The sequence below is a fragment of the Nicotiana sylvestris genome, chromosome 11 (genome assembly GCF_000393655.2).
Source record: "Nicotiana sylvestris chromosome 11, ASM39365v2, whole genome shotgun sequence".
Lineage (NCBI taxonomy): Eukaryota > Viridiplantae > Streptophyta > Magnoliopsida > Solanales > Solanaceae > Nicotiana > Nicotiana sylvestris.
In genome coordinates, this window is record NC_091067.1 from 123097903 (window position 1) to 123123721 (window position 25819).

General features: G+C 34.9%; 3 protein-coding genes and 2 long non-coding RNA genes across 5 annotated transcripts; 3 read left to right on the top strand and 2 right to left on the bottom strand.

Moving 5' to 3' along the window:
- The first annotated feature begins 1788 nt into the window (after positions 1-1788).
- LOC104223420 (glucan endo-1,3-beta-glucosidase 14) lies at positions 1789-6294 on the top strand. The gene is made up of 4 exons (XM_009774855.2): positions 1789-1890; positions 2427-3457; positions 3611-3758; positions 5938-6294. The coding sequence occupies exons 1-3, from the start codon at positions 1833-1835 to the stop codon at positions 3665-3667; spliced, it is 1146 nt and encodes a 381-aa protein (XP_009773157.1). The 5' UTR covers positions 1789-1832; the 3' UTR covers positions 3668-3758; positions 5938-6294.
- Positions 6295-7502: 1208 nt separating this feature from the next.
- LOC104223419 (biogenesis of lysosome-related organelles complex 1 subunit 1) lies at positions 7503-15169 on the top strand. Its single transcript, XM_009774854.2, has 5 exons — positions 7503-7867; positions 8138-8638; positions 12814-12876; positions 13032-13237; positions 14949-15169. Exons 2-5 carry the CDS (start codon positions 8437-8439, stop codon positions 15036-15038), a joined length of 561 nt encoding a protein of 186 aa, XP_009773156.1. The 5' UTR covers positions 7503-7867; positions 8138-8436; the 3' UTR covers positions 15039-15169.
- Positions 8645-11050, top strand: LOC104223418 (uncharacterized). The gene is made up of 2 exons (XR_011403944.1): positions 8645-9147; positions 10536-11050. It is a non-coding gene; the product is annotated as an uncharacterized lncRNA (long non-coding RNA).
- Positions 11190-12164, bottom strand: LOC138882025 (uncharacterized). Its single transcript, XR_011403484.1, has 2 exons — positions 12103-12164; positions 11190-11607 (listed from the first exon to the last, which is right to left on the bottom strand). It is a non-coding gene; the product is annotated as an uncharacterized lncRNA (long non-coding RNA).
- Positions 15170-15435: 266 nt separating the features above from the next.
- LOC104223417 (probable calcium-binding protein CML48) lies at positions 15436-21419 on the bottom strand. The gene is made up of 5 exons (XM_009774851.2): positions 20884-21419; positions 19914-19960; positions 19050-19225; positions 18943-18961; positions 15436-15736 (listed from the first exon to the last, which is right to left on the bottom strand). The coding sequence occupies exons 1-5, from the start codon at positions 21323-21325 to the stop codon at positions 15629-15631; spliced, it is 792 nt and encodes a 263-aa protein (XP_009773153.1). The 5' UTR covers positions 21326-21419; the 3' UTR covers positions 15436-15628.
- Between the last annotated feature and the right edge of the window lie 4400 nt (positions 21420-25819).

The window sequence follows — 25819 nt, forward strand, 5'->3', positions numbered from 1 at the left end:
TAATATTCGTCCGGCTCCACAACTCTGATACCATATTATGATAATCCATTTGGTACATTACAGTCTTGTACTCTTTCCGTTCACTTTTAGTTGTCAAGCATTCCAAAAATAAATTTTTATTTTTACTTGTCACTTTTTGCATATCAAGAGAAAAATAATTTATTTTTCTTGTTTTGCCCTTAGTATTAATTATTCATTTCAAATTATTTTTCAAATCCATTAAGTCTATAAATCAATTAATACAAGTATCATGGTAAATTATGCACTTTATTTATTATTTCTTAAGGAGTGTGCAAAGTTAATAGTGGACAAGTAAAAGTGAATGGGGTACCATTTAGTCTAATTGACCTCACGAATTTGTCTCTAAACTCATTAATTGTTGAGTCAACTTCTCTGTTTTGTTGAATAATCACTACAAATTTTAGTTCGACACATTTTAATAAATTGTGCATAATTACTAGCACAATAAATTAAATAAAAACCGCATTTTTAGACAAGATCTTAGGGCATTTACTAAAAGATATGGAAATGGAGCTAATATGCTTTAGCATTACATGATCCTTTGATGAATTTCACACAATGATTAAGTTGAATATAAGTATAATTTGTGTTGAAACTATGGTACTCAATATTTGTTCATATTAATCACAAAGTGTGGTAAGTTGTATTTATCATAAAAGATTATTCATAATTTTATAGTTTAACCTAGCTGTAAATTGCATCCTCGCCATTTCACTCGGAAAAAAAGAAGAGATGATCTACAAATCAATTGACTAGAAAGAACAGTATGATCATTTTCCACTACATAATTTGGACCAAAAGAAAAATGCATAAAACGGGAAGTTTTCTTTTAATCACGCGGTAATTGTTGGGAAATGATTATTGCACTTTAGGAAACAAAACAGAAAGTCATTGCGGCCAAAATGTAATAATGAAAAACTTCAAGGGTCTCTTTGAAAATAAGAAAGTTATGTCGGTAAATTTCACGCGTCAACTACATACAACGGCCCTGATACAGAAAGGAAACCGAGAACTTACGTGTAAGAAAGCGACTGGAAATAGTCACAAAATATCTTAACATAGATTTCACCAAAATAATTTGTGCGTTGCTGCTAGCTAATAATACTACTCCATATAATATACTTATCGTTTTATGTTCATAAATGAATGGTCAAGTGGTCGAGACACGAAAGTAACAGTATAATAATTTAAAGTTAAATTACAGTTAGTATTTGATGCAAGTTCATCTACTTCAACTTTGCCAAATAAATTATTTTATTAACATGTACTTGCAAGTTTAACAAATTTAGATGCCTTTAGTTAGACCAGACAACACCTATATATAAAAAATTATATATAATAAGATATTTTTCGTAGGCAAGAAGATAAATGTGTAACTTATGATCTTGAATGTCATAAAAGGACAGTATGATTCAGTAAGTTCCCACTATGTCCAAGGTTCGGAGTAGGATCGGACTACAAAGGTCTATTGAACACAACCTTATCAAGCATGGCTGCAAGAGACCGTTTTTTCGGCTCGAACCTGTGACCTCCTGATCACATGACAATAACTTTACCAGTTACGCCAAAATTCTCCTTCATTTGGAATATGTATCTTTAATTTTTCTTAAGAGTATAACTAAAAGTCTTAAATTATTTTTATATATAAAAGTATATTTTCCTTTTAAATAGGGCTTAATAAGGAAATAGTATATAATACTAAAGGAAAATGAGAAATAAAGGAAATTTTTGCATGTAGTATAAATAAGGATACATATACATCATTAAAGAGCCGTCGTGGCTGAGATTTAGCTAGGCTGGCAAAGGGGGAAATGGCCATCCTCTTCAACTTCCTCAAGCCTCTTCTTCTCCTCCTCCTTACTCTTTCAGGTTTCTCTTTTTCTAACTAACCTTTTTTGTACAAATCTTGCATGTCCTTTCCATCAACTAGTTTGTTTTTATGCTATTTTGGTTCTTGGGTGAGGTAGTTTGGTGGGGTTATCTGGGGGGTGGGGAGTTGGGACTGCCATTTTGGTTATAAAGATTCAGTCTTTTTAAGTTGGTTTCTTGTTTACTTGGTCGGAATTGTAGTATTGCTTGGCCTTTAATGTGAATATGAATTCTTGCTCAAGTGTTTGTCACCAGATTTATGGATTCTTGGTCCTAAGGAATAGGGAATATGTGTTTCTTTATTGGATTATTCTGTTCAGTTATTGAAGATAGAATTGAAGTTATCAGTAGAGGATGGTTTTAGTCATTTGATTGGAAAAACAGAGTTTTTGTTCTGATTTTCTTGGTGAAGTATAGGTGGATATGTGCAGTAGTTAATTTTCTACTGGTAGGTAGTTTCTTAATTGTTAAACGATCGTGTTTTTCACATATTTTCCCCCATAAGGTATTTACTGTTATTTCAACTGTTTGATCAGATTTATTTGGCAGTACCCTCAGCCTTGGAATTGGAATTAACTATGGCCAAATTGCCAATAATTTGCCAACACCGTCGCGAGTTTCCTATCTCCTCAGATCTATCAATGTTACGAGAGTAAAACTTTATGACGCTGATCCAAACGTGTTAAGCGCATTTGCTAACACGGATGTGGAATTCGTTATTGGACTTGGGAATGAGTACCTACAAAGAATGACTGATCCTCAACAAGCTCAGGCTTGGATTCAATCGCATGTTCAACCTTACCATACTCAGACTAAAATCACTTGTATTACTGTTGGGAACGAGATCTTAACGGGGAACGATACACAGATGATGAATAACCTCCTCCCGGCAATGCAAGGTGTATATCGGGCTCTTGTTAATCTTGGCCTTAGCAATGATATATATGTGGCACACGCCCACTCGGCTGGGATCTTGGGCAACTCTTTTCCGCCTTCCTCTGGTTCATTTCGACAAGATCTTGCTGAATACATTCATGGCATTCTCAATTTCCATGCCCAGACCAAGTCCCCGTTCCTTATAAATGCCTATCCATTCTTTGCATACAAAGACAGCCCCGATCAAGTCCCGCTTGATTATGTACTTTTCCGGCCTAATGCTGGTACGATTGACCCAATCACAAATTTAAAGTATGACAACATGTTATATGCACAAATTGATGCAGTTCATTCAGCGATTAAGGCAATGGGCTACTCAGACATTCAAGTTAAGGTTTCTGAGACAGGGTGGCCATCGAAGGGCGACCCTAATGAGTTTGGAGCAACACCTGAAAATGCTGCACAATATAATGGTAACTTGTTTCGGCGTATACAGCAAAATCAAGGAACTCCAGCAAATCCATCTGAGCCCATTGATATATATGTGTTTGCGCTCTTTAATGAAAATTTAAAGCCTGGTCCAGCATCAGAGAGGAATTATGGCCTCTACTATCCCGATGGAACTCCAGTTTATAACATCGGGTTACAAGGATTTCTTCCGCGTATGGATTATTCAGCTGCCAAGAAAAAAGTAAGGAATCTGTTATTTCTTTCTTGCTTGACATGTCGCGTATTTTCTACCAACTTCTTTTAATTCCAAGACTTGTTTCCATGATTTTTCTGAATGTTGAATCTTGCGTATTATACATACTCTTCTAATGTTATCCTTTTATTTTTGTTTCAGGCCTTGTCTGTTTCTGCTTTTCTTCTGCTTGTTCTCGTTTTCTTGATACACTTCTGAAAGTTGTACAATAGATCAAATATGGAGATACAAGTAGATTAGAGATTATTCAATTTTGTCAAGAACTTTTGCTGATAGATAGGTATTAAAGGTAAGAAATACTGTCAACCTCATCTTTCTCCTTATTTATAGGCTTTCGTTATTCCCTTAATTTTCTTAAATCAGTGTGATGTAGTATATATGATGCTGCTTCAAAGTTGGTTTCATGAATTTGCAATTTGTAAGCTGAAAGCCCACCTTATAATATTCTAGCAATAGTCAACTGTTAATCACAGTTGATCACGAAGGGGAGCCTTGGAGCAACAGTGTGATCTATAGGTCACAGGTTCGAGCTTGCATTAGAATAGATTGTTTGCATCACACACCTTTCTTTTGGGGGTGCGGCCCTTTCCGGATCCTCCGTGAACGCAGAATACCTTGTGCACCGGGCTGCCCAGTTGACTGTTAATGACCTACTTTCTAGGATACCTTTCATTGTATCATTTCTTTATTGAAGATATGGTAATGGGTCTCATCACCCTTATCTTATTTCCACTAGCAATCATGCATATGAATCTCATTTTTACAAAATTCCCATCATCTTCACGAAGACAAAAGTCCATATTGGCTTGTATTGGAAAAGAAAGCCACCCTCTCTGAGTCCATCTATCAACATATTCTGAATTATTTTTCACATTGAATATAATTGCCAAGTGGAAAGGCTCATTAGTTTTTGTATTTGCTGGTGAAGCCTATATCTGATTATGACATCTCGTGTCTTTCTTTTTTATCATTATTTTCAAATAGAGTATTTGTTGCATCAATCTGATGTGGAGCAGTCAATGTTGGCGTCACCTATCATCCTCGAGTCAATTCTAAGTTGCCTCTCCTTTAACTTCCATCACCTTCTTTTTTTTCCTATTTAATACTATAATATATTCCTTCTACTTATCCAAATTACAAGTGAAATTCTTGGTTTTGATAGAACAACCAATGTAATTTTGCCAAGTCGCAGAAAGTGGCCCGTGTATTAGGAGAGAAGTGGGAGAGGGGGGCACAATAATATGAGTTTTATGTGCTTTTTGATGTGGGATTAGTGCTTAGTAGACCTCTTCATCTAGCTATCTCAGGCTGCTTTTTTGTGTATAGTGTGTGTGTGCTTATTCTCTTTCCTTATTTATTTATTTCATTTTCTTGTAGGTCGAGAGGGGGGTTGGGCATAAAAGGAAAAAAAAATATCCCTTTAGATATTTATTTTGGTTTTCTTGTAGATAAAAGTATGTGCTTATAAAGAACTGATCTGGCATGATGGAAATTTTTGGTTGGCAAATTCTTGAAAAGGTGTAACACAGTAGGATTCTTTTAGCAGCAAAGTTGGCTGCGTGACTTTAAACATGATGGAGCCCATTTGTAATCTTTTCTTACATCAGCAATGGCTTAATATGAGTAGATAAACTTGACAAATGGAAGAATCCACTTTGGCATTTTCCACATACTGCCTTTGCTATATTCCCACTGAATTTGATTCTCTAGTTGTTATGGCAAACCTTCACCACATCTAGTTAGTTTCAGAAACTAGTACTACCACTTTATACCCTCTTTGCTACAAAGTTTTCTCTTGCTTTGCGTACCGATCAGAAAAAGTTCTCTTGCGCTGCCAGCCTGCCCTTCACTACTGGACATGTATCTACTGACCGGCCCTTGGTTGTGTTCGGCGACGGAGCTAGTATTTGAAATATATGGGTTCAGGATTCTGGTCCTTTTAAGTTATTAGATTCTAAATTAATAATTTATTCATATTCAATAGATTATTTAAGACAAATACAGAATTTAGACGAAAGCTACTGAGTGCAGGCGAAGAGGAAGCTCCGCCCCTTGTTGTGCTGCCGGACATGCAGGCACTTGTCGTGATCTTGATATAGAACTTGACATAGAAACCTGATTAGGGCAAGAAACGCTTGATTATGAAGGTCCTATATCTCTGTGTTGTTCCATTGATACAAATATTTCGACTTTGGATATCTTTAGACCTGCCTAGATTCCATCTGGGGCGGGAGATACCCTGCGCGCGTTTAACAGATCACTAGTGATCGCGACAGGAAACAGCTTTGAAGCGGACATATTCGATGCGTTTAATTTTGTCTTTGACAACAACTAATTTTCAAATTTGGCTGTGAAACATGCATGGCTGCTGAAATATATGTTATTATACTCTTCAGCAGATAATGATGGTTTCTTAGTCTTGATTCGGTTCATGTAATGTGTATATTAATTGAATTTTGCTTGCACAGGTAGTCGAAGACGGCGCAGCTTTTATTTTCTATTTCACACTGCTAACTTGGCTGGGGAATTGCTTATTGGACTTGAAGTCATGATCAATATACATTATATTCATACCAAAAAAAATTCATAGATTAAAAAACTCAAAAAATTAGTTGAATAGTTGATTCGTTTACAAATTGAATAAGAACAGAAAAGTTTCTCTGGCAATAGTTGTCATCCCATTTTATTAGAATTATTATAATAAGGGAACTATAATTGTGCTGACATATCATAGATTATGACATATTGCATAATTGTAATACTAGCCACTAGCCATGTTTTCTTTTTTGTTTTTTTAATCGTTGTTATGTGGTTGTGACTTGTCATTGTCCATTTCCAGTTTCTTTTATGCTTCAATTCCAAAACTTCCCAATTTTCTGAATTAAAGTTGCGTTTATTTCAAAAATTGTTGGAAAATATATATTTGAATATCTTTTCAACCAAACGTCAATATAGAAAAGTTTAACTTTCTTAAAAAATAAAATAAAATTTACGTAATAATTCAGTATTTCTAACTTTGATGTGAAATTTTATCATCAAGTTAACATTAAATCATTACTATCATAATTTTCTTCATTATTGCTGGATTTTAAATCTGATACGTTCTTATATCAAATAAAATGGCAGAGAGGGAGCAGAACAAAACTCACGACAAAAGAATAATAGAATATTACCCTTACTTTAGCCTACTCAGTGCTGTTATAATTACCATTAAGTATCATTTTCCTCAGTTCTGATCCAATTATAAAATATCCATTAGTTTTACAAGACTGCAGTACTTACCAAAAAATATGGTTTTATACCTTTCTATGATATTGTTGTCGAGATATAAAAATATAGCAAGCAGGGTGAAACAAGCCATAATGTGATTTAAAATGATCTGAAGTTTAAAGATACGTTAAGGTACATTATAAAGATATTTTGGAGATTTTGGAATGTTGAAATTTAATTAAAGCTTACAGGTTAAGAAGGTTACATAGCCTCAATAAAGATTAAAAAGAAATTAAAAACACTAAACTAAGAACATCTCTGTCCATCAATCTTCATAAACAAATATCCTTAAAAAGGAAGAATTTTTTCGAAGAATTGAGGTAAATATCTCTAAAAAAATATTTGTCAAATTTACCATCAGTGAAATTAAAATTCTTATAGTGGGGACTTGGGGATATATGCTTAACAGATATAAACGTTAAAATGAGAGTCACCACCAAAAGATGTGGTGCAGTGGATGAGACTGCTCTTCCCTTAACCAGAGGTCTCGAATTCGAGTCCTGGGTATGGAAAAATCCTTGGTAGGAAGCGCTTCCCCCCGAATGGGGCCCTACGCAGCGCGAATTTAAATATAGTCGTACTCCAACGCGGATACCAGATACCGGATGGAAAACCAAAAAACCAGATACCGGATGGGAAGCCAAAAAAAAAATCCACGTGTTTTCCCGACGGTGTTGCCTTTTATTTTTATTTTTCCCGTGGAAAGTATTTTCTAATATTGAATAAAAATAATTGCAAAAATGTGTTTATGTACGTTTTTGGGGTAATGTATAAAATCCTCCCAGCGTATAATCACCCAATTTCTTATTATTTTATTAGTTCCCTTTTATTTTCAACTAGTCTCTTCTAAGTTATTCATTCGATCTCCCATCTTCAACGGTCGAAACCAAATTCTCAATCTCCCATCTTTGACTCCTTCACAAAAATCACTCCAATCATAATTTTCTCTTTATTCTATTGCAAAATCGGCTCTAATATAATGTAAGTATGTAGTCTCTAACATTGTCGTTTATCGTCTTCGATTTCAGTACGTCGTTATAATCTAGGGTTTTATTTGATACCGTGGTGTTATAATCAAGGTCAGCGCAGAACCATTAGCCATTTATTGGTCACAAATCAAGACTAAAGGTTAGTTCTTTACCATATTCAATTGATTTTTTAGCAGTTTAGGGCTTTTTAATAAATTTGTTGTTATACAAAATTATGAGATTTTGACTATGAAACTGAGGGGTTTGCATGTCCATGTTAATACTAAAGTTTTGATTTTGCGTGTTTACACTTATGTGTTCCTGGTTGTAAGTAAATAAATAGTTTTCTAGTGCTGCCCTATTTTTCGGCATAATAATTTTGTTGTTGGGAATTTGTATTAATTTATTGTTATTGTTTATTTGCATTCAGGTATGAGTGTGTTTATATTGGTGACTTTAAGATTGTCTCATGGTGAGGTCTTAGAGGTTGAAAGTGGGGAACCAAGATACGTGGGTAATGACTAAATATGTGAATGTTGATGTAGATACAATATCTTATTTTTTGAGCTATTGGATTATATTAAAGAATTAGGGTATAACACAAGTTGCACATTTAGTGTTAGGCCAACCTTACTGTGACATTATAGAGAACAAGAACAATGACAGGGAGCTTTCAAGAATTGCACAGTTCTTGCAAATGGAGCTATTTTAGAAGTATATGTCCAACACATGGGTGGAGAGGAATATGGTTCAGATTTTAATAAAGAGAATGGGACCATTGAAGGAAGTGTTAATCAAAATATTGGGGTTAGTGAGGAGGCTTTAAATGGTACAGTTGCAGCTTCACCTACACCTATTGATCCAGCAGCTCCTCTACCATATCTAGATTCATCTTCAACTGAGGAGGAATCTGATAACTCAACTGAAGATAGTTCAAGTTAAGAAGATAGTGATTTTTTGGTGAAGGTGTAGAGGATTATGGCAGTGATATACATGAAGATTTCATAGAGTTTAGGGCTGAAAGAAAGTCTTTCCAGAGAAGAAAAAGAAAGGAGAGAGTTCTTGCTGACCCTAAAAATATTCCATGTGGTGTAGCTGGACCAGATTTGGGGTTTGATGAGACTGAAACATGTAAAAAAAAGTATAGAAGGTAGGATAGGAGGTGATGAACCATATTACCCAAGTTCTGATACATGTAGCTTTGAAACAGATGAAGATGAATGTTGGTTTGAAGATGGGGAAGAAGTTAGGGTAAATCTACCAAGAAGGGGATCTTCTTCTACAAAGAAGGTGATTTATGGTCCCACAAGTAAAAAAGTTGTGTGGCAGCTGGGTATGATTTTTGCATATGTGGATGAACTTAGATATGCAGTAACCAAGTATGCAGTTCAAAGGAGGGTTCATGTGGAACAGTACGCGAATGAGCCAACAACAATCAGGGTAAGATGCAAGGATAGTTGTTCATGGTTGTTGTATGCAAGCCTTGAAATATCAAGTAATAATTTTGTGCTTAAGACTTATAATTCAGTTCAAAAGTGTAATAGGGCCACCAAAAATTATTTGTGCAACTCTAAATACATGACTAAAGTGTTTAAAGATAAAATAATTGAGCAAGCAAACATAAGAATGTTCAAGTTACAAGAGTTAATTAGAAAGAAGTTTAAAGTGCATGTTGGCAAGACCAACACTAGGAGAGCAAGAGCCAGAGAATTGAAAGAAATTATGGGTGACCCTATTCTTGAGTTTGAAAGAATTCTTGATTATAGGAATGAATTGTTAAGGACCACCCTGAGAATACTTGTATGGTGAAACTTTGTGAAGCTAATGAATCTGGTAAGACAGTATTTTAAAGTTTCTACATCTGTTTTGGTACATTAAAGAATGCATTCATGGGGAGCAGAAATATATAGGTTTAGAAAAGAAGCAACTGAAACAAAAAAATCTGGAAAGTTGCCTAAAAATGAACTTGTCATGAGGTGTAGCATTTGCAAGAGTAGTGGTCATAACAAGAGAGGGTGTCATAAGAGTGCTAGAGAACCATCAGGTTCAGGAACTGCTGCACCATCAACTGTAACTTCTAGTGATGCAGAACCGTCAGGTTCAGGAAGAAATAGAGTCAAATCAAAGGTAATATAGTATATCTAACTATATCTACTTTCTTTTAAATTCAAATACTATATCTAACTATTTATCATCTGTTAGAAACCAATAAATTTAGAAGCTGAACCTACTGCAAAAAGATGGAGAGGAAGACCTAGAAAATCAACATTTATTGCACCTAATACCTCTACTGCAGCTAAATTTTCAACAATTGTAACTTCTGTTGCTGAATTTTCATCAACTGCATGTACCTGTTGCAACAGCTAGTATAGAAGGGGAAGGGGAAGATTAAAGAATACAACTCATTCAGTACCTAATGCAACATCTACTGCTAGTAGAGATAGGGGAAGGGGAAATCTAGAAATGCATAGCTGCAACTAGTAGAGGTAGGGGAAGATGAAGATCTTGGAATGCAAGTCCTTCAATACCTAATGCAACATTTGCTGCTCATCATTCACTTGCCAGTTGGTTTAAATATTCTGCACCTAGTATATCTGATGCACCTAATACATCTGCTGCACCTAATGCCTCTACTGTTACACTAAATAGAGGAAGGGCAAGGGTGTGAAAAATATAAAATAATTTAAAAAGCCAAAAAGGATGGGAATGAGTGTGTTTCAAGTTGAAAATGGCTTTAAAACTTTGAATGTAAGTGTATATGTATATTTGTGTTATTCAATTTGCTTTGTATATTTGTGATAACTTATTAAGTTATTCTTTCTTTGCAGTCTAGTATGCCAAGTAGCAGAATAGTATCCAATGATCCAATAATGGTAACAAGATCAGTTGATGTAGCTAGTGACATTGGTTTCAAACCAAGTAGTGGACTAAAATGGAAGGGGAAACCATCAATCACAATAAGAAGGCTTCAAGAGATTAGAGGACAACATAGAATTCAAATAAGGACTGGTGGTTCAAACAACCTAAGCCAGAATAGCAATTTTTTACATCCACAGTAGATTTGGTTATTTTTTTTGCTGCAATCTGCAAGTAAATAATTTTTTGATGTTTTTGGTTGACTGCAAGCAAACATTGTTTATCCTAAGCCAGAGATGTTGACTGTAATATGCAGTTTTTATCCTTATAGAACGATAATTTATTAGTATTCAAATGCTACCTTAGTACATAGGATGTTTTGTTTACTAAATTTGGTGGTATTTATGAAATATTGCAACTTTATTTCTATTAAATTCAGTGTTATCTTGCATTTAAATAAAGCTTAGTGAGAATCCACTTATTGAGATTTAATATTGTATTGTCATTTACACAAGCTCAATGTGATCTCTGTATTCATCAAATTATTGACTTATACATAGTAGTTGAAAGAATCAAAGAATCGATCATAAATCCAATTCATACATAATAAACTTCCAGATAGCATATACTAAAATAAAGTTAAATACCACAATAACAATAAAATAGAGTTATTACAGCCTTAATCAAACACTTCTAAATAATTGCTACAAACACAAAGCAACTGCTATTGCAGCTTTATTTGATCACTCTCCAAGTTGCCAACTTGAATTAGGATGTTGATACACATAGCAACAAATACATATCCCAATACACAAAATGAACTTCCTATTCAACCAACATCAGATCATTTTCTTTTTCTCCTTTGGCCCCTTCTCTTTTTCATTGTCAATCATAGCCAAATTAATATCGGCATTTTTCAAACTTTCAAACTCATCCAACCACCTCTTGAGGCTTCCATAATGCGCCAAACCTTCTTCCATCTTTTTAATTTTGTTGAACAATCTTGGAAGAATAAATTTCAATCTTTCATCAACTTCATTGTCCCTTCATTAAGAAAATTTGCAACACTTCGCTTGAAATTTCAAAAATTGGAATCAATTTAATGACAAAATACAGAGTTAGTCAACTACAATAGATGGACTATAAATGAACACATTGAAAAAATTTGCAACTCTTCGCTTGAAATTTCATAAATTGGAATCAATTTAATGACAAAACATAGAGTTAATCAACCAAAATATATGGGCTATAAATGAACACATACGCCATAGTAGAGGCAAGACCAAAATCTTCTACCAAGATTACGCTTTGACCAAGAAGTCTGCATTTGCAACAAAATTTCATGTTTGCATCGCACTTCAATATTGAGCATTGGGTCTTCATCTTCCATACAAAGTCTATTCAAGTTGGTATTTGCCATTTTATAATCTTAATATCTAATAGATAAAAATTGGGGAAAAATATTCAAACCCTAAAATAAAAATAAAAATTCGAATTGACTAAAGATTAGTAATTTATGGTCTATTGATTAGAACTCACCTCTTCAATTTCAGCACCACCAGTAGAAGCTCTTCAACAGTGGCAGATACTTTATATTTAAGAGGAGTGATAAAAAAATGGGCTTAAATAAAAGAGCTGAGTTTTACGTTTGAGAGCCTTTCTTATGGCTTATTTGGCATAACACGAGGCGATTATATAGCAAATGAAACTTTGAAATTTAGTCCTTACGCGCTTGGCAGAAGTGTAGTCACGTACGGGTTTAATTAAGCATATTAGGTTAAATAAATTCTGGAAAAAAATAAGTTTAGGGGAGGGAGGGGTAGTAGGACCCCCGAAAAGAAAAGGCGCATATTTGATAATATGGTCATAGGTTGGGGAGGATTTGATGCCTTATCCCTAAGTTTTTCAAATAGTTTTCGTAAAAACCCATTTTAATGTGATAAAACGTTTGAGGGCGGTTTGTTAAAAGAAAAATTGAGCTACACACAAAATGCTAACAAATCTATAAAAACTAAAATTATCCAAACATGTTTGCTTTTTGTGTCCAAATAATTTTTTTCCTTCAAAATTTGTCCAAATTGCTCCTTAAAATAACTTTGGGCCACATGTTCACATTCTGAAAACTATAAGACTCAATTCGGAGTTTAACAAACTTCTGAGAATTTAAGCATATACAATCTAAAGCAGCAATTGCAGTGTGGAAGGAGATGGATCGGTCAAAACAAGGAGATTCTGCTCATGGCTTAGAAGCTTCACTCATTCAATTCATTAACCTTCACCATTCTTCCTCTGTCAAGCTCCGTGATGCCACCGGTCAGTCACACAAACACACAAATCGGTTCCAATTTGTTTAATTATTTTTGGGGCATTTTTTGGTTATGGGTATTTTGGATTTTTTTTCTCAATTGGGTAATTGAAAGTTCGGATTTTATGAATTGGGTTATGATTTTCTTGAATTTTTGTTACAGAGAAGGCGAAGAAGGATGCAATTCGAAGTGCGAGACGGGTTTCAGAGCTGTTGGTGGACTCAGTTAATAGAGAAGTGCAAGAATCTTTTGTAATGCAAAAGAGAATTGAAATGGAAATTCGAGCTTTGGCTGCAACTATTTTGCAATTTGGGAAGCAAACTGATCAGTGGCTTGCTGCTTCTCACTCCATTAATACTGCAATTAAGGTCAGTCCATATTGCTATGTGTGTTGTCTTAGTTTCCAATTGCATTTTTGTTTCAATTTTATTTGTGTTTATAGTTTTCAAGATTGAATTCTTCTGATGAATATGTAGCTTCTAGTGGAGGGAAACAAGTACTCAGTATTGATAAAAGGAAAAAAAAATGTAGCTTCTAAGCTAAAACAGCCAGCCAAAGTAAATGGCACCTTGTTTTAGTAGAACTAGTATGTTCACTTATTTTTCTGAGCCGAGGTGTACCGAAAACAGTCTCTCCACTTTCTCAAGGCAGGGGTATGGACTGCGTACGCACTAGCCTCCCCAGACCCCACATGTGGGATTTCACTGGGTTTGTTATTGTTGTAGTAGTATGTTCACTTATCATTATAGAACTGTTTGAGGCTTGAGCATAGTAGTTCTTTTGGACTATTATTTGAGGAAAGTAACATAACCAAAAAAAGGAAGGAAGGGCAACCCCAAGAAATGTCTAATTTTGTGGTCATACATGCTGATCTTCGGGGGATGGAATTCGAATTTTTTGTTACATTTACTTTGCTAAAATTCCATTCCACTGGTATAACTTCAGGAAGGAAATTAAAATCAAATAACACCAATGAGTGATTCGCTTTTTGAAGTCTTAATTTCCAATTGCAATTTTCTTTCACTTTACTTGCCTTTATGTTTTCAAGATTGAATATTGTACGAGCTAGCACAGTCAACAAAGTGCTAGGTGATTGCTTTGCATGTGTCTTAAGTCTTGGTGGGTAGAGTTACCGTTACTTGCTAGTGGGAGTTAGCAAGTACCGGTACTGGTGAGCAAGACACCACCCGTTATCGAAAAAGAAAAGATTGAATATTCTGATGAATTCCCAGCCAAAGTAAATGTCGCCTTATTTTAGTAGAACTAGTTTGTTCACTTGTAATTATAGAACTGTTCTAGGCTTGAGCATAGTAGTTCTTTTGGACTACTTTTTAGGAAGAGTAAAGTAACCAAAATAGAAAAGTGAAAAATGGGAAATCGGAATAGAAGCCTATAATTTTGTGGCCATACATGTTGTTTTTTTGTGGATAGAATTTGAATTTGCAATCACATTTACTTTGCTAAAGTTCCATTCCACTGGTATACTTCAAGATGGAAATTAGAATGAAATGAAACCTCAGTGATTCATTCATGATCTTCTATTTAGTTGACTTGGCATAGTTTATCAATCTTAGTCTTCACTTATTGAGAAGTTCACAATCCTTGCATATGTTCATATATTACAGAAATTTAATTATGTAATAGCAGAAGCATATTTGTTAGTTGCTCTTCGCTCAGCTAAAATGTCATAGCCATGGTTGTTAGAAACCCAATTTAACTCCGACAATTTCCTATTTTTCATGATCCACTGCCCTAAGTAAGCCAGATCCTGTGAAAATACTTTAGTTTTGCTTTTTGGTCCAAACATTGTGAACCTTTTATTATGTGAAAGACCTGACTATTAGATTCTCCTTTTGACCGAATGTTGGTGAGGTGTAGCAAAATGAGATGCTTTTATACAGTGGAAAGTGTGAATTTTTGTATTGATATGATGTATGTTGGTATTATCCAATTCCGCAGATACATACATACATATATATATATATATATATATATATATATATATATATATATATATATATATATATATATATATATATATATATATATCAGTAGCTTCAATGCACTTTTTTGGCGCAGGAAATTGGAGATTTTGAGAATTGGATGAAGACAATGGAGTTTGATTGTAAAAGTATTAATGCTGCTATCTGCAATATTCACCAAGAATGACATTTGGACCTGAGTTATCAAAGGCCTATGATCTGTATGTGATCTGTATCTAGTAATTTAACTCTGTTGACACTCTGTACAGGATATTCTTTTTGGATCAATGATATGAGATTGTGTTGATATCCGGACAATGACTTGCATTTGGCAACATGATTATAATCCTTTTGGCCAATATCACTAGTATATTACAAGTCTTGCAGTAATACATACAAAATTTCGTTATTCTCTTCAATTCCTCTCGAGGCAGCTGCAGCCTGCACTAGAATACCAACTGAACCATATTTTTGCAAACGAGGAGATTAAGTTCTTTTGATTCCCGAAATCCCAAAATAATAGAAGGGATAATAGCCTAACAATTTATCGCGCTACATATACTAGAAACTATACACAACCATACTTGAACAACACATCTTCTAATATACCAGTCGAAGAATAAAGAGATGATCAAAATGTAATTGAGGAAGAATAGACATGAAAAAACTTGTACAGACGATTGTACATATACAATGCCAACTTTAGACATTCCCTCCAAAACCGGAAAACGTGTCAAATAATAAATAAAATAAAATAAAAACTGAATCTCTAACATCCTAGTATGACACAATAAAAGGTAGGATCATGGACATGAACTCATCATAGGTCAGTTTTGCCGAGCCGGTATAACGTGTGTCTTTCTCCTTGAACTTTTCAGTCAAGCCCTGAAAATGCAAAAACAGAAGGATTCAGAGACAGTAACATCAAGGCAAAATACTTACTGTTGACAAATTTAAAAAGAATTCCATGTGATGTGTGCAAATATTATATTGAAGTTGAATTCCACCTCAATTCATTTCACTTTTTAAGGCAATATATCAGATAACGCACACTATATCTATTAGCATCTGGATGATCTTCTATGTTTCTGATATATAACCATTTTAACTTATATTCGGAAACACAGAGAAGTTCTCAATGCACAACCTATTCCCAAGAGATCCCTATGATCAACAGGCAGACATACTCTGACTGACTTGAGAAATGTGCATTTGACCTTCATAAACCTGTCAAATGTCTATGATCTGAGGAAGTACATAATTCACATCAATGTTTTTAAGGGCAAAAGGAGAAAGGGAGAAGTTTCACTCTTCTTGGGCAAGGAATTAGCCTTTCGAGATCGATTTATTTTAATTTTTGAAACAAAAAAGAATCTACACAAAATAAAGGATAAAAATCAATAATATAACATAAAATTCAAAAGAAAATCTGGAAGATTAATAAAGATTATTACATATTTTCTCAAATAATGCACAATACGCTGTTCCTACTGTATCCAAATAATGCACAATACATTGTTCCTATTGTTCTGATAAGACAATTGATTTACTTCTTAGACACAGTTCCATGCTACATCCTATTGTTCCTACTCCATTGCACTATCCACCATTATTTTTATTGTCAGACAAATAACAAAGAATCCCGACCCTAGAGTTTGGGGCCTGCCTTAAGGATCAAGTGTAATGGCAATGCATTGCCTCCAATGTTACAATCACCTTAGGATACTTATTAAAACATCAACTTCTTTGGCCTATTAACCACCAAACTATTTCTTTGCATAGCCTATATTAACCAACTCCTTCCTCTCAGCAATCATCTGCTCATTACTCACTGTTCAGCAAACTATAGTGCTAGTTTCTTGATAACCCAACATCTCAATCGTCATCGCTCACTATCAGCGAACCTAATCATACTGACCTACAAGACCACCACTACTAGCCCTATAGCCATTAATTTACTTCTAATAAGCCATGACATGCTACACCTTTTTGTTCCTATCTATAACACTTTCTACCATTACCGTTCACTTATGCTGGCCTGCATCGAGGATCAAGCTTCACATCTGATAACTTGTCCACAGAAAATGCAAGGTAATCTAACTTGTCCACAGATTTGTTGTCAAATTTGGTTTGTGAGGTAGCTAAAATAAAAGGAGAACCATTTCTTGAATGTCCTCATAGATTCCTCTTTTTTCTGTTGCTTCTCTTTTGTTTTGTTCTGCTTTTTCTTCTTTTTCTTTTCCTTTTCCTCCTTTCCCAAAACACGAATTCACCATGCTTCAGTTTTCCAAAGTGGATTTGAGAAGTTTCGGTACTAAGACTAATGAATGCAAAATGGAGAAGCTAAGCTGATGGTGTGTGGACAAAGGAACAAGGTGAAAATCTTGAGAAGTATTTAAATTGATAAACTGAATTTTCAACTTCATAGCGGATCCTAAACAGTAACAGTATCGTGTTAGTTGTTAAGGATTGGTAGCCATGGCAGAAGGTAAGGTTATACCAGTGAATTCTCATTCATAGGTTCCTTCCAGGTGGAAAGGTCTGAAAGCATATTGAGAAGCTTTACATAACTGATGAGGGTTACTTAACAGAAGAGAAGATCTAGGGGTGGACTAAGCATGATTGGACAAAATTCAATACCAGAGCTTCATCAACTTGCCTCTTAGATGGACAACATACAACTCCAAACTATTTTTAGAAGTTCCATTAACCACCCTCCTAGTGAAATACCATAGTGCAGAATCCTCTTCTATGCTAGTTGATATACACGTTATTATTTACATATTATATAGACGTTACACGCTTTTTTATTCAGCGATCACCCTCCTAGAATTTATTTTTCACCTTTCTCTACTTGAAATGAAAAGAGTTCTAGGTAACTAATGCTTTTAGAAAAGGCTAGCTAACACAAGACAGTTACAAAGATTTATCTGAGAGGCAGATAAGGGCTACCACTTCGTGGACAAGGAGTAGCTTGACATGCAAAAAAGGCAGAATCCAATCCTCAAAGGTTCTTCTGAGAAGCTGAAGATGGATGTAGCCCAGGATATACAGCTTTCTCATATTTTAACCGTGTAGCTATAAAAGCTTAATTAGAAATCACATTATATCCCTTTCAAACGTAAGCAGCCAAGGGAATATTGGAGAGTAGAATTTCAGTTGACCCAATGTTGATCAAGGATTTTCAAGTCAGTAAGGATTGAACTCCTAAAATTTGATTTCTTTTATTAGGAAATTAAGCAACGGGGATTCTTCAATTCAGTAAATTAAGGTTAAAATTATTAGCAAGGGTTAAACATGATTATCAACCCCAATGATGGGAACATGTTAATTCCTCATGCTTTTCACTCGATAACGCAAGGAAGTGATTGGATTGACTAGTTGTAGTAAATACCAGCAACTATTCGAGCTTAGAGATGAGGCGAAACCTATCTTTAATTGATTTATCATTACTAGCATGATTTCTCAGAAAGTATGTATGTTTTTGGACAGAATTATTAGATCTCATATTTTAAGTACGTTTTATTTATATGCTTTCCAACCTGCACATGCAAGGACAACTTGATGCTTGTATTGGCGTATTTTAAGTTTCGGCTAACAAATTGAGTAGCTTGATTGATACTATATTTGATGATTGCATCATGTGTTTATTGCGGTTCTTAACAAAGTATAGTTCAAGTTACATGTGTGTACTTATAACCTTTTCACATATGTTCTAGACGTCTTGGGATACATTATACTTCCTTATATGTTGTTTACACGCCTGAAGTAAATTTGTGTTTCTCGAGGAAACTCTAATAGGGGTAAGTTGGTATCACTTTCTGTAAAGGGGCAATTTCAAAGAACAGTACACATAGGGGTGTAGCAATTTTAGTGTATGCAACTCATATAGTAGCTTAAGATTCATCTTTATAAAAATAAAAAAAACAGTAGCTTAAGATTCTGATGTTCTAGCACCCCCTAGCTAATGAGGGTAATGTCAGACCAGTGACTAAAATGAGGAAAGAAATATATAAAAGCCAGGCAGATGTATTACAGAAATTGAGATATCAAGTAGCAAAGTATTTATAGAAAGAGATCAGTTATTTTACCTTCACAATCATCCCACATCTGCATCATTAAAACATAAAGTTCAGAACATAGCCAACTTAAGAACCTATCTATTCGATGAAAAGGTTTATTGCAGAATGAGGCTTACTCGACAAAGCTATCAAAACATAGTTCAGGCCTCCGACTGCATCCGTCAGTATATCTGGAGATCAAAACTTCAAGAACAGAAGGTGGCACCATGTATCCAAGACTGTAGAGAGCATCCCTTAGTTCTGTCGCATCAATCTTCCCACTTCGATCTCTATCAAATCTCTCAAATATTGCCTACAAACAAGAGGATCAATGTCAGAGGCAGTAATTATAATTTGCAAAGTGGTAAAGATGATTTTGGAAACAAAAACGGAAGGCAGTGGTAAGGTGAGAGTGAGGCACAATGGTATATCAGCCACTATGTTATCCTCAATACTGCGCTCCATAATTTTTTTAATTGTTAATATTCTCCTCCATAATTCTTTTGGAGGCAAAAAAGAATTCCTAAACTCATCCATAGTAAGTCCACAAAAATATCCACACTATGAGCATCTTTCAAGTTACACTATAAGAACGAGAACTGTAAAGCTTTAATTTTTACGCATGATAAAGATGAATGTCTGTTCTCAGAACATCTATAATTTCTCTCTCCAAATTGTACAAAATGTTTACAAACCACTTTCTATACTGCAGTAGCTTCTCTCTCTAATGTTCCATAGGTGTCGAAAACCTAGAAAATTACCCCAGGACAAGGACTTATTGGGCTGCATATAATTTATTTAGTGTCATTCTCTCTCTTCCCCCCCCCTCCCTCCTTCCTCAATCCCCTCCCACCCCTCCATCCTCTACAGCCTGCTACTACTCATGTCAACCTCCATTTCTGATATCTTTTTTGTCTTCCTGATAGAGGTTTTGATACTCTAATTTCTTGACTGTTAATACTTAATAAAAACCTAAAGTAGAAAGCAATTGAACTGTGTACCCTCCATTGACCAAGACAACTCCATAGTGCAGCAAATTCCTTTGGTCCTGTTCAACAATACATGGCTCAATTAAATAAGATATAGCAAAAACAATATTTGGAGCAACAAAATTAGACAGCAATGTCATATAGCTAACACCCACAATTTTTTTTAGAAGCAAAGAAAAATACAAGCGATATATTGTACTCATTATTTCTGATCAGAACAACAAAATCACCATTGTAAATTTGAACTACATTGATAGAAAGGAAAAGTTATATACGAACTACGAAGTGATTAGACTAATAGCAAAAAGCGAAGACCTAAATTCAAAAAAAAAAAAAAATGAGTAAAAATTGAACTAACTCTTGCCAAGCCGTTTGGACAACTTTTTGAGAAACTTTTTGCATATTTTCAAAAAAGATATATGTTTGCGCAGCTGTATTTTTTTTTAAAGATTTCGGACTGCTTAGTGGGTAGAAAAAGAGCTTTTCTCAGAAAGAAAATCCTCCAACCACCTCTTTAGCTAACTGATTGTTTTTTGGGAAAATTAATGTGCAAAAGTTCTTTAAAAGAAAAACATCTCCCTCTGCTCCAATTTGTTGGCACTATTTCCCTATGCATACGTTCCAAAAGATTGATACAATTTCTATATCCGGAAACATCTAACTTTAAAATTCTCATTTGAAAGTAAATGAGAAGCTTTTGTAGCTACACTAATGTTATGGCATTTAAGACCACACATCCCAAAAGTCTTGTAATTATACAAATGTTATGACATGTTTAAGACCACAAGTTTTAAAAGTCCTCATTTTATCTTAAACTTAGTGTTGAATCAAACTATAGGGAAGAAATTGCAAAGGAGGGGTAATCCAAAAGCATACTTGGGATAAAGAACCCGACAACTAAAAGCATGGCAAAAAGGGAAACTTATTTGTAAAAAATGACCAAATAAGAAACCCAAGAAGGGGAAAAAAAAAAGAAGCTTACCAATGCGTGGGAACTGGTCAGAGGGATTTTTGAAGAGAAAGATGAGCAAACGAATAGTCCTAAGCCTAAACCTTTGGTAACCCGAAGAAAGAGCCTCTTGTAACTCCTTCTCTTCAACAAACCCACTTTGGTCCTTGTCCACCATCTGGAAGCTCTGAATAACTTGTGGGTCAGTCCCTGGTGGAAAAAAAGCAGCATAATTTGGAGTAGGCTGCTGGTAATTATACCCATAAGAAGAAGAAGAAGTAGGCCCATATCCATAACCACTACTCTGTGGCTGTGGCTGTGGCTGCTGAGACTGAGGGTAATTTGGGTAATTTGAGTAATTTCCCGAAGAAGAAGAAGGAGGAGGATGATAGGGATGGGCTACTGGGGGCTCGTTTGGGTCGGAGAGAGGTGGGGCTGAAGGAGAATAAGTTGCTCTGTTGCCGTAGGATGACATTGTTGTGTTGATCGTGAAATGGATTTTCTCTGGGTAACGTCAGAATAATGGTGGTTTAAATTGAAAAAAATGGGTTTTTATTGTTGTAGTTGTGGATTTGAACAGCGGATAGAGTATTGCGTGTGTCGCTGTATTGACAACTTGACACGGTCAATGTTTGGGTTTAAAGTAGGACAAAGAACTACGTGTCTTAGCTTAGCGCACTTCCATTTCGCTTTTGATTTCTCTGCACTTGCAAAAAGTATATTTTATATGTATTTGATTTTTTTTTTGGTCAACATCCCTCCGGGGCGAAGCCACCTTTTACACCAAAATATTACGAAAAATTACATTGTATATACAAGTAAAATATTGATTTTAGATGTATAAAATATATATTGAACACCATTTGTCGGGAATTTCTTTTTAGTTCTTTCAAGTTTGAACACTCTTGGAAACATTTCTGGCTTCGCCACTGCTCCCTCCGTTCCAATTTATGTGAACTTGTTTGACTGGACACTGAGTTTAAGAAAAAATAAAGACTTGTAGAATTTGTGGTCCTAAACAACTCAAAAAGGGAACCAGAGTATTTGTGTGGTTATAAAAGTTTCTCATTAAGGGTAGAATTGTAAGTTTAAGCTAAATTGTTACCAAATTTAGAAAATAGTCATTCTTTTTGGAACTGACCAAAAAGGAAATAAGTTCACATAAATTGGAACAAATGGAGTATTAAATTAAAAGTAAGAGCCAATACAAGGAGCAAAGTGTACGCTTTGCATATTGTTACAAAAAGAAGTAATATTTGTACCACTATAATGATCCCTAGATGAGCTACAATATTATCGCCACTGTCATGTTCATGCATACAAAAGGATATGTTGTTTGTTGATGTAGGCATTGTTACGTTTCTTGCGTAAGCGCTACCCTTTGGTCGTCCAGAAGTTGCTGATTCAAAAAGGTGGGTGGTTGTTGTAGGATGAGAGTCTGCTCCAGTGAGGATTGTGTGGCTCCATATTGTGCAAGTTTATCTGCAACGCGATTCTTCTCCCTGTATGTGTGCTTGATGGTTGGGTTACCCAATTGTCGAAGCAAGTACCTACATTCCATTAGTATTGATGAGTAATGTAAATTGTGATGGTTTAGCATCGAGATTACCTCTGTAGAATCCACGTTGATTTCTAATGGGATGAAGTGATGATGTCGTGCTAATTGTAATCCCTGTAATAAGGCACATAGTTCCATATATGCAGAGTTTCCTGTGGGTCTTGTGCCCATGAATCCAAGTAACCAATGTCCTATATTATTTCGGAAAACTCCACCTATGTTATTTCTGGGTTGTTGGCCTTTAGAGGATCCGTCAATGTTTAATTTAATAGTACCATGTGTAGGAGGGTACCATTTGACATACATGGGTGTGATTGTTGGTTTTTGTGATTGCTTCTGAATAATAAAGTTATATTCAGCTGTTTGTGAAATTAATTGCTGAATTTTTGGGCTGGGCGTTTGATGTTAGAAAATGAACCAATTACGTAGGTTCCATATATTCCATGTTGTATATGGACTTAATAATCATGAAGGTAGGTTTAACAACAGATTATTAGTGGTGTGAAGTAATGTGTGGATGATTTGAATATGTTGTGTGCTTGGAATATCCATACAGTGTAGGTCGTTTGTGAGGCCTAGTTGAGTCCATATGCGGAGAGCATTTGGGCATTGGAATAGGAGGTGATTAATTATTTCCTCACCGTGTAAGCAAATGGAACAGGTGTTCGAAGTTGTGATATGTATCTTATAAAGATGAGTGGCGGGGGGCAACCGTTGGTGGGAAATTAACCACAGGAAAAGGATATTTTTGGAGGTAGGTTTAATTTCCAAAGCCAATGTAGGAGTATTGGTTATGAGTGCCAGTTAATTTATTGTACAAAGATTTTACTAAGAAATGTCCAGAGGATGTAAGGCCCCAAATTATTTGATCAAAGGAATGGAAGTTAGCAAGAGTTGGAACATGAATTTTACGGATTAATGAGAGGGTTTGGATAGGTAGGTCAAAAAACAAATTAATAGTATTAATCATATTGTTTGTAATGTGTTGATTGACCTTGGAATCTTCTTCATGTTTGTGTAATGGCCATTCTATGACTTTTCTATGTGTGATATTTGGTCCTATCCAAGGTTCATTCCAGAAGTTAATATGCTGGCCTGTAGCGATATGTCAGACAACTCCTTTTTGGCAAAACTTCCAGCCTAATTGGATAGCTTTTCAGATGTTGGAGGTTTGGCTTTGGTGAGTAGAGTATCTAGTTAGTAGTAGGGAGGCCTATAATGAGCCAGGGGATTTTAAAAGTCACCATGCTAAGTTTCCTAGTAGGGCATTATTCTTGGTGTTCAAATTTTGAATGTCTAGGCCTCCTTGACATTTTGATTGTTGAACGAGTGACCATTTGATAAGGTGAATTTTCTTTTTGTGTTGAGTAGTACCCCAAAGGAAATTACGTTGATAACGGTTCATTTTAGATATGACCTGTTGCGGGAGTTTAATGACTTGCATTACATGATTAAGGAGTGTATTCAGCATAGATTTAATTAGGGTAGTTCGCCTTGCTATTGTAAGCATATTGACTTTTCACCCCGCCAATTTTGTTTTAAAGTTATCCAAGATGAACTAAAAGTCGGATTTGATGGGGCTTTGTACTAATAGGGGAAAGCCCAGATATTTTCCAAACTGGACTCCTTCTTGCATATTGAAGGAGGTTAGGACAAAAGATTTATCTATTTGAGTTACATTTCTAGAGAAATAAATTGTTGACTTAATAAAATTAATGCTTTGTCCTGATTTTTGTGTGAATTGATTAAGAATATCTATAATGGAGTGGACACTCGTAGTGGTTAACCTGGAAGTTAATGTGATATCATCGACAAATAATAGGTGAGAAATATTTGGGCCACTTCTTGAGATCTTTATGGCCTTCCATTTTTGATAGTCAACTAAATAATGGATTTGTCGTGATAAATGTTTCATGCATAATATGAAAATGTAGGGAGATAAGAGGTCACTTTGGCGAATGCCCCTTGTGGGTGAGAAGTATGGTCTTGGATGACCATCTAGAAGGATAGAGATGAAAGTGGTGCTGATGCATGACATAAATTGGTTTATGAATTGGCTTGAAAAATTAAAGAAGTGCAAAATTTCTTTAATGAAACTCCAATCCATTTTATCGAAGGCTTTTTCTAGATCGAGTTTGAGTAAGAAATTAGCATACTTACCTTTCTTTTTATGAAAAGAAATAAGGATTTCTTGGACTATTATGGCATTATCCGAAGCTCGTCTTCCTTTTTGTCATGACCCAAAAATCCCTCCGAAGGAGTCGTGATGGCACCTAGTCTCTAAACTAGGTAAGCCTAACATTAACTGAGATAACATTTATATTTACTAACTTTAATTTAAATAACTCTTAACAAATTTCAATTTCCTAAACCGGTGGTACAAGTCATAAGCCTTTCTAAGAGTAGTTATACAAAATAAATACATCATTGTTCCGAAACAAAAGAAACAAATGAAAATAAGTACAAATGAAGGTGACTCCGAGACCTGTAAACGCTGCAGCAAGTTTACCTTGAGTCTCCACCGCAACGACCCACACAACTACTACCGATCAAATACCTGAATCTGTACACAAAAATGTACAGAAGTGTAGTATGAACACACCACAACGGTGCCCAGTAAGTATCAAAACTAACCTCGGTGGGGTAGTGACGAGGAACAGTCAAGAAACCTACTGGTCAGATAGATTAAACATGATATGATAACAAATATCAAGATAAAGGTAACAAGGTAATATCAACAACAGGGATAAATCAAACTACAAATTGTCGAAATAATAAAAGGGGACTCGGATAGAAACAAAAGATAACCAAGTAAATTAACACCAACATAGCTGGAACACAGACAAGTAAAAAAATGTACACGAAAGGCGATGTCAGCTCAATATATCATATCATTTCTAATACACAATTCCAATCATCTCAAACTCGATGTCTCATATCATAATCTCAATTACCAAACCTTTAGCACACCCGGCATCTTGTACCCACATATTTCTATCTCTTTTTGCACAACAACGTTCTCATGTTACTCAGTACATAGGGTCCATAACCAATGCAATTAAGATGTTCAAAAAGTCTCATTTACATAATATAAAGTAGAGTACAACTTCTAAGCCAATTAAGAACTCAACAAGAAAAAATGAAGTTATTTTTAGAAATCATTTGAATAAAGAAAGTACCATTTTCAATTAAAATACAACATCGAATGAATTATTATATTTACCATGGGATTTAATAAATTAACTTAGTAGAAATATTTTTTTAAGTAAAATACAACCTCAGACGGTTTAAGAAAATTTAATTGAGTAACTAATTGAATTACAAATGAACAATTATTGAAACTTGAAGTATTGAAATATGTATATAAATAGGGCGAAGTATCGAAAAACACTATGTGGTTCCATCACAAAG

What these genes read in the sequence shown, in the direction of transcription:
- LOC104223420 (XM_009774855.2), top strand. Translation starts at nt 1,833, where the DNA reads ATGGCCATCCTCTTCAACTTCCTCAAGCCTCTTCTTCTCCTCCTCCTT. An exon ending in CCTCCTCCTTACTCTTTCAG is followed by an intron (nt 1,891 to 2,426) that starts GTTTCTCTTTTT and finishes CTGTTTGATCAG; the next exon opens with ATTTATTTGGCAGTACCCTC. An exon ending in ATTCAGCTGCCAAGAAAAAA is followed by an intron (nt 3,458 to 3,610) that starts GTAAGGAATCTG and finishes TTTTTGTTTCAG; the next exon opens with GCCTTGTCTGTTTCTGCTTT.
- LOC104223419 (XM_009774854.2), top strand. Translation starts at nt 8,437, where the DNA reads ATGGGTGGAGAGGAATATGGTTCAGATTTTAATAAAGAGAATGGGACC. An exon ending in TGATAACTCAACTGAAGATA is followed by an intron (nt 8,639 to 12,813) that starts GTTCAAGTTAAG and finishes ATGGCTTAGAAG; the next exon opens with CTTCACTCATTCAATTCATT. An exon ending in CCATTAATACTGCAATTAAG is followed by an intron (nt 13,238 to 14,948) that starts GTCAGTCCATAT and finishes TTTTTGGCGCAG; the next exon opens with GAAATTGGAGATTTTGAGAA.
- LOC104223417 (XM_009774851.2), bottom strand. Translation starts at nt 21,325, where the DNA reads ATGTCATCCTACGGCAACAGAGCAACTTATTCTCCTTCAGCCCCACCT. An exon ending in TGACCAGTTCCCACGCATTG is followed by an intron (nt 19,961 to 20,883) that starts GTAAGCTTCTTT and finishes ATTGTTGAACAG; the next exon opens with GACCAAAGGAATTTGCTGCA. An exon ending in GTTGTCTTGGTCAATGGAGG is followed by an intron (nt 19,226 to 19,913) that starts GTACACAGTTCA and finishes TCTTGTTTGTAG; the next exon opens with GCAATATTTGAGAGATTTGA.